The following is a 7,500-nucleotide window of genomic DNA, read 5'->3' as shown; positions in this document are numbered from 1 at the left end:
AATGTAAGGAACTGATGCTATAATCTTATTAAAGCCTTCAGGAATGCGAATCCGTTAGGAATACATATAAGTTGTAACATTCCAGTGACCATACAAATTTAAATAAATATAGAAAATTTGCGGAAGATGGAAATGTGACACAGAACCCTAGAGACTTCTATCTAGAACACATTACTGGTAAAGGATTATGGAAAAAGTTACTGATAGATCGTAATGAAAATTTATGGGCTGGTTGTCCATGGCTCAAGGACGAATTTTGGTAGATTTCGGTGGTGATTCGAGATAGATGAATGGATTTTGAGGTAGATTTAAGGTAGATTTGTGGTGAAGAGTGGGTCTTCACGAGTAGATTAAGATATTATTTTAGGGCAGGTGAGGATGTATTGAGATAAGTAGATCAGTGAAAATTGTAGTGGTAGAATGAGAGGTAGGCGTAAATTAATTGAAAACTTAAATTCGAGTTCGGTTAACAGTAAATCATGAGTAGACTTGTGGTAAAAGGTGTTTATTATCATGAATATGGTTATTAAAGAATAGATCAAATATGTTTCTTTTTTTAGGTAGACGAGGGAAGATTAAGAGTGACACATGAGTAGAACTTTTGGATAAAGTATTGTGGATTTTTCTTTTTTGTTATCATTTTCAGTATCATTATGATTATTGTTATTACCATCATTATCATAATTATCATTATTATTGTATCATTATTATTATATTTATTATAAGTATTACCATTAATTACATTATTATCATTATTATTAGCTTTATTGTTATTATCACTATGATTCTCATTATCATCATCATTATTATTATCATCATCATTATTATTACCATCCTTATCATTATTATCATTACCATTATTATCATCCTTATCATCATCATTATTATTATCATCATCATTATGATTGTCTTTATCATGATGATGATTATTAGTATTGTCTTTATCATTATCATTGTTATTATTATGGTTATTGTCTTTACTATTATCATTATTGTTATCATCCTAATTATTATTATCACTATCACCAACATTATTACCATCATTATAATTATCATTAATATTATCACCAATCCTAGTTTACCTCCTTCTCTCCTCCTCCCCTCTCCCTCACGCCCACCTCATAGGCTTGCTTCGGTCTCGACTCGCCAGCCGAGCGGATTAGCCTCATGTCCAACATGCTCTTTCTCTCGTCAGCTTTGGTGGTAGTTACGCGAGTCAGCTGTGATTGCTTACTGAAATCAGTTGGGCCGTGTCCTTTCCAGTCGAGTCAGCTGTGATTGCTTACTGAAATCAGTTGGGCCGTGTCCTTTCCAGTCGAGTCAGCTGTGATTGTTTACTGGCATCAGCTGGGCCGTGTCCCTTCCAGTCGAGTCAGCTGTGATTGCTTACTGAAATAATCTGGGCCGTGTCCCTTCCACTCGAGTCAGCTGTGATTGTTTACTGAAATCAATTGGGCCGTGTCCCTTCCAGTCGAGTCAGCTGTGATTGTTTACTGAAATCAATTGGGCCGTGTCCCTTCCACTCGAGTCAGCTGTGATTGTTTACTGAAATCATCTGGGTTGTGTCCCTTCCAGTCGAGTCAGCTGTGATTGTTTACTGAAATCAGTTGGGCCGTGTCCCTTCCACTCGAGTCAGCTGTGATTGTTTACTGAAATCAGTTGGGCCGTGTCCCTTCCAGTCGAGTCAGCTGTGATTGTTGACTGAAATCATCTGGGCCGTGTCCCTTCCAGTCGAGTCAGCTGTGATTGTTTACTGAAATCAGTTGGGCCGTGTCCCTTCCAGTCGAGTCAGCTGTGATTGTTTACTGAAATCAGTTGGGCCGTGTCCCTTCCAGTCGAGTCAGCTGTGATTGTTTACTGAAATCATCTGGGCCGTGTCCCTTCCACTCGAGTCAGCTGTGATTGTTGACTGAAATCAGTTGGGCCGTGTCCCTTCCAGTCGAGTCAGCTGTGATTGTTTACTGAAATCAGTTGGGCCGTGTCCCTTCCAGTCGAGTCAGCTGTGATTGTTTACTGAAATCAGTTGGGTCGTGGCCCTTCCAGTCGAGTCAGTTGTGATTGTTTACTGAAATCAGTTGGGCCGTGTCCCTTCCAGTCGAGTCAGCTGTGATTGTTGACTGAAATCATCTGGGCCGTGTCCCTTCCAGTCAAGTCAGCTGTGATTGTTTACTGAAATCAGTTGGGCCGTGTCCCTTCCAGTCGAGTCAGCTGTGATTGTTTACTGAAATCAGTTGGGCCGTGTCCCTTCCAGTCGAGTCAGCTGTGATTGTTTACTGAAATCAGTTGGGCCGTGTCCCTTCCAGTCGAGTCAGCTGTGATTGTTTACTGAAAACAGTTGGGTCGTGTCCCTTCCAGTCGAGTCAGCTGTGATTGTTTACTGAAATCATCTGGGCCGTGTCCCTTCCACTCGAGTCAGCTGTGATTGTTGACTGAAATCATCTGGGCCGTGTCCCTTCCAGTCGAGTCAGCTGTGATTGTTTACTGAAATCAGTTGGGCCGTGTCCCTTCCAGTCGAGTCAGCTGTGATTGTTTACTGAAATCAGTTGGGCCGTGTCCCTTCCAGTCGAGTCAGCTGTGATTGTTTACTGAAATCAGTTATGCCGTGTCCCTTCCAGTCGAGTCAGCTGTGATTGTTTACTGAAATCATCTGGGCCGTGTCCCTTCCAGTCGAGTCAGCTGTGATTGTTTACTGAAATCAGTTGGGCCGTGTCCCTTCCAGTCGAGTCAGCTGTGATTGTTTACTGAAATCAGTTGGGCCGTGTCCCTTCCAGTCGAGTCAGCTGTGATTGTTTACTGAAATCAGTTGGGCCGTGTCCCTTCCAGTCGAGTCAGCTGTGATTGTTTACTGAAATCAGTTGGGTCGTGTCCCTTCCAGTCGAGTCAGCTGTGATTGTTTACTGAAATCATCTGGGCCGTGTCCCTTCCACTCGAGTCAGCTGTGATTGTTTACTGAAATCATCTGGGCCGTGTCCCTTCCAGTCGAGTCAGCTGTGATTGTTTACTGAAATCAGTTGGGCCGTGTCCCTTCCAGTCGAGTCAGCTGTGATTGTTTACTGAAATCAGTTGGGTCGTGTCCCTTCCAGTCGAGTCAGCTGTGATTGTTTACTGAAATCAGTTGGGCCGTGTCCCTTCCAGTCGAGTCAGCTGTGATTGTTTACTGAAAACAGTTGGGTCGTGTCCCTTCCAGTCGAGTCAGCTGTGATTGTTTACTGAAATCATCTGGGCCGTGTCCCTTCCACTCGAGTCAGCTGTGATTGTTGACTGAAATCATCTGGGTCGTGTCCCTTCCAGTCGAGTCAGCTGTGATTGTTTACTGAAATCAGTTGGGCCGTGTCCCTTCCAGTCGAGTCAGCTGTGATTGTTTACTGAAATCAGTTATGCCGTGTCCCTTCCAGTCGAGTCAGCTGTGATTGTTTACTGAAATCATCTGGGCCGTGTCCCTTCCACTCGAGTCAGCTGTGATTGTTGACTGAAATCATCTGGGCCGTGTCCCTTCCAGTCGAGTCAGCTGTGATTGTTTACTGAAATCAGTTGGGCCGTGTCCCTTCCAGTCGAGTCAGCTGTGATTGTTTACTGAAATCAGTTGGGTCGTGTCCCTTCCAGTCGAGTCAGCTGTGATTGTTTACTGAAATCAGTTGGGCCGTGTCCCTTCCAGTCGAGTCAGCTGTGATTGTTTACTGAAATCAGTTATGCCGTGTCCCTTCCAGTCGAGTCAGCTGTGATTGTTTACTGAAATCATCTGGGCCGTGTCCCTTCCACTCGAGTCAGCTGTGATTGTTGACTGAAATCATCTGGGCCGTGTCCCTTCCAGTCGAGTCAGCTGTGATTGTTTACTGAAATCAGTTGGGCCGTGTCCCTTCCAGTCGAGTCAGCTGTGATTGTTTACTGAAATCAGTTATGCCGTGTCCCTTCCAGTCGAGTCAGCTGTGATTGTTTACTGAAATCATCTGGGCCGTGTCCCTTCCACTCGAGTCAGCTGTGATTGTTTACTGAAATCAGTTGGGCCGTGTCCCTTCCAGTCGAGTCAGCTGTGATTGTTTACTGAAATCATCTGGGCCGTGTCCCTTCCAGTCGAGTCAGCTGTGATTGTTTACTGAAATCATCTGGGCCGTGTCCCTTCCAGTCGAGTCAGCTGTGATTGTTTACTGGCATCAGCTGAGCCGTGTCCCTTCCAGTTGAGTCAGCTACGATTGTTTACTGGAATCAGCTGGAACTGATCACCCCCCCCCCCCCACCTTCCTCCCATCACCCCATAGCTTAATGCAGATGTTCCTCTACAGGTATACTTTAATACGTCTCTTCTTGGCTATGGGACTAACTTTGACTATGGTAGTTGAGATAGGGTAAAGGTAGATTCGAGTCTCGCTTTTTTAGGCATCTTTCCTTATATCAATATTTCAAACGTATTAGGACTGGCAAGCTCCAAACGGTCGATGTCGCGGGGTTAAAAAAAAAAATCTTATCCTCTAAAATGCGTATTAGTTCTACATGAAAACGCCGTAATCCATTTAAAGAGATAACAGACCCCAAGGATAATGTCCCCACGGCAGAAAAATCCCCCTGTGTCTTTGTTGCGTCACGCCTTAACCTTGTCCTTGCCAAAGGAGGCAGGAGATTAAGGGAGGCCATTTCGTGCCAATTGAGGGCATTTCCTCCTTTCTGGTTCGTGGAGGCATAGTGGGTGTAAGGTGTGTGTGTGTGTGTGTGTGTGTGTGTGTGTGTGTGTGTGTGTGTGTGTGTGTGTGTGTGTGTGTGTGTGTGTGTGTGTGTGTGTGTGTGTGTGTGTGTGTGTGTGTTCGTGTTTGTGTGTGTTCGTGTTTGTGTGTGTGTGTGTGTGTGTGTGTGTATGCGTAAGTATGTGTGTGTGTACGTGCGTGGTGTGCGTGTGTATGTTAAGACACCTTAAATAAATGCATTCATACAGAACGAGAGGAGGAGAGAGTGTGAGGAGGTGAAAAAGAAAAGAAAAAAAAAGACAAGAGAGAAGTATAGGAGATTCGTCCGATTACTAATCTCCTTTGTTTACTTCACCCAATCATTCGGCCAAATTATTTTTAAACCTTTTACCTTTTTTCTCATTCTTCACGACAACGTTGCCCATTGTAGCAAACAGTCCAACTTAATCACTCTACCGATTATGTATTCCTAATAACCAGTTTCAAATTGATCAAACTTTCTTTCACTATTATTCCGCCTGATTAAACTTTCCCAGAAAGAAAAACGAAAGAATACGAATAACTTCACAGAATATACTTTCTGTGAATTTATTATTCTAAAATACAGGACAAAAATGAAATGACGTTAAAATATATATGACAGAATGGAAATCGATATAACTCATGGAATCATTAAAATTCACTGAAATGAAACAAAATAAAGTGAAATGAAACGAAGCAAAGTGAAAACAAACAAAATAAATTAAAATGGAACAAAATACAGTGAGTACATGTCAAACTCAATCATAATAGTCTATAGTTTTAAGTAGTCCTATAATAATGGAGACACAACAACCCCTACTACAACTATTGCAACCGAAATGGCACCAGGATGAGATGGGACTACGTGAACCTCCACCGCGGCAACGGGCTACCCGCGTTTGAGAGGTTCTTCCGCGACGGAGCGACGGCCGAATACGTTAATCCGGCTTTTCCCACCAACTCCTTCCCAAATTGGCACACCATTGTCACTGGTGAGGCGCTGTTTCTCTCTCTCTTTCCTCTCGTTTTCGCTTGCTTTCTTTTTCTTCTTTCTTTTTGTTTCGCTTTCTATCTCACTTTCGTTTGCTTTCTTGTGTTTTCTCCCTCTTTTCCTTTTGCTGTCATGTGCTCTCTCTCTTTTTCGTTCTCTTTTTTTTTTCTTTTGCTTTCTTGTACTTTTTCTCTATCTTTCAGTCTTTTTTCTCTTGCCTTCTTGTGCTCTCTCTCTCTGTCATTCTCTATCTATCTATCTATCTATCTATCTGTCTGTCTATCTAGCTATCTATTTCTCTCTCCCTTCCTCTCTCTCTCTATCTATCTATCTATCTATCTATCTTTTTTTCTTTCTCTATTTGACGTTTTATATGGTTTATAGCAATGTATTCATTTGCCTAAAGAGAACAATAAGTGTGCGTGCGTACATGCATTAGTAAGTGGTGGTATACTGTACGTAACATGTACATGACATGTAACTTTAATTATTACGTTTCCTCTTCGAAAGGCATCTTTCTATATGTCTTTGATTGTGTGATCTAGGAGCTGAAAATAGTGGTATATCGCTCTCCTAAATCTGAACTCTGTATGCTTATTATTTTTCCGTTTTTTTTTTTTTGGTACTATGTGTAGTTCAGTTTGTTGATATAACTGTAATAAAAAATAATTGTGATAGATACTTGTAATAATTGTAATCGATATGTAAGCCCTAAGAGGGATGAAGATGTTACCTCATTCTTTTGATGAGGTAACTCTCGCTCTCTCTCTCTCGCTCTCGCTCTCTCAATCTCCCTCTATAATTATTTTACCCTGTATGTCTTTCACTCTCGCTCTTTTTTTTAATTCATTTTCTCTGTCTGTCCCTCTCTCTCCCTCTCTCTCCCTCTCTCTCTCTCTCTCTCTCTCTCTCTCTCTCTCTCTCTCTCTCTCTCTCTCTCTCTCTCTCTCTCTCTCTCTCTCTCTCTCTCTCCCTCTCCCTCTCTCTCCCTCTCCCTCTCTCCACGTCTCTCTCCCTCTCCCTCTCCCTCTCTCTCTCCCTCTCCCTCTCTCCATCACCCTCTCCCTCTCCTCTCTCACTCTCTCCCTCTCCCTCTCCTCTATCTCTCCCTCTCCCTCTCTCTTTCTCTTTCCCTCTCCCTCTCCCTCTCCCTCTCCCTCTCCCTCTCCCTCTCCCTCTCCCTCTCCCTCTCCCTCTCTCCACGTCTCTCTCCCCAGACCTAAACATTACCTGCTTCAACTCTCAGGTCTCTTCCCTGAGAGTCACGGAATCGTAGGAAACTACATCTACGACAAGGAGGACTCGAGGGTCTTTTCCATAGACGACCTCGAGGGCGTGAAGGATCCTGCCTGGTGGAGCGACGCCGAGCCCTTCTGGATCACGGCGACGAAGAACAAACTGCAGACGGCCCTGTTCTTGTGGTCTAGGTGAGGCTTCTGTCTGGGTTTCGTTTTTTTTTCCCTGGGCTTCGTTTTTTTTCTGCTTAACCCTTGATTTCATAACTTAATTTACTTCGTATTTTCGGTCTTTCCCGTTCTTTTTTTTTTGTTTTTGTTTTTGTTTTTTGTTTACTTTTTTTAAACATGGAGGTTCAACTTTTCCTTTTTTAAACTTTTTTGTAACTTCGCATTCTCATCATTTCCACATTCTTAGCCATGCAGGCTCATTTTTTTCTTTTTTGAACTTTCTTTAACCTCGTATTCTATGTTTTCCTATTCAACCTTTTTTTACCTTCTTAGCCATATAGTTTCATCCATTCTTCGACTCTTTTAACCCCGTAATTTCTCCGTTTTATTTAGATTTTTCTAAACT

General features: G+C 42.9%; 1 protein-coding gene across 1 annotated transcript in view; it reads left to right on the top strand.

Annotated features, from left to right (window-relative positions):
• LOC122251385 (glycerophosphocholine cholinephosphodiesterase ENPP6) overlaps nt 1-7,500 on the top strand; it is a 15,169-nt gene that overhangs the window by 2,820 nt on the left and 4,849 nt on the right. Inside the window, exons 3-4 of the mRNA XM_043013297.2 lie at nt 5,547-5,689; nt 6,935-7,115. Coding sequence (XP_042869231.2) covers nt 5,547-5,689; nt 6,935-7,115 — 324 coding nt within the window. The remainder of the gene's footprint in view (nt 1-5,546; nt 5,690-6,934; nt 7,116-7,500) is intronic.

This window comes from Penaeus japonicus, unplaced genomic scaffold (genome assembly GCF_977035675.1).
Source record: "Penaeus japonicus unplaced genomic scaffold, GWHDUDI00000001_assembly GWHDUDI00000021, whole genome shotgun sequence".
In the NCBI taxonomy this organism is placed as follows: Eukaryota; Metazoa; Arthropoda; class Malacostraca; order Decapoda; family Penaeidae; genus Penaeus; species Penaeus japonicus.
The sequence above is the reverse complement of the archived record's forward strand: the minus strand, read 5'-3'. Positions and strand labels throughout refer to the sequence as shown.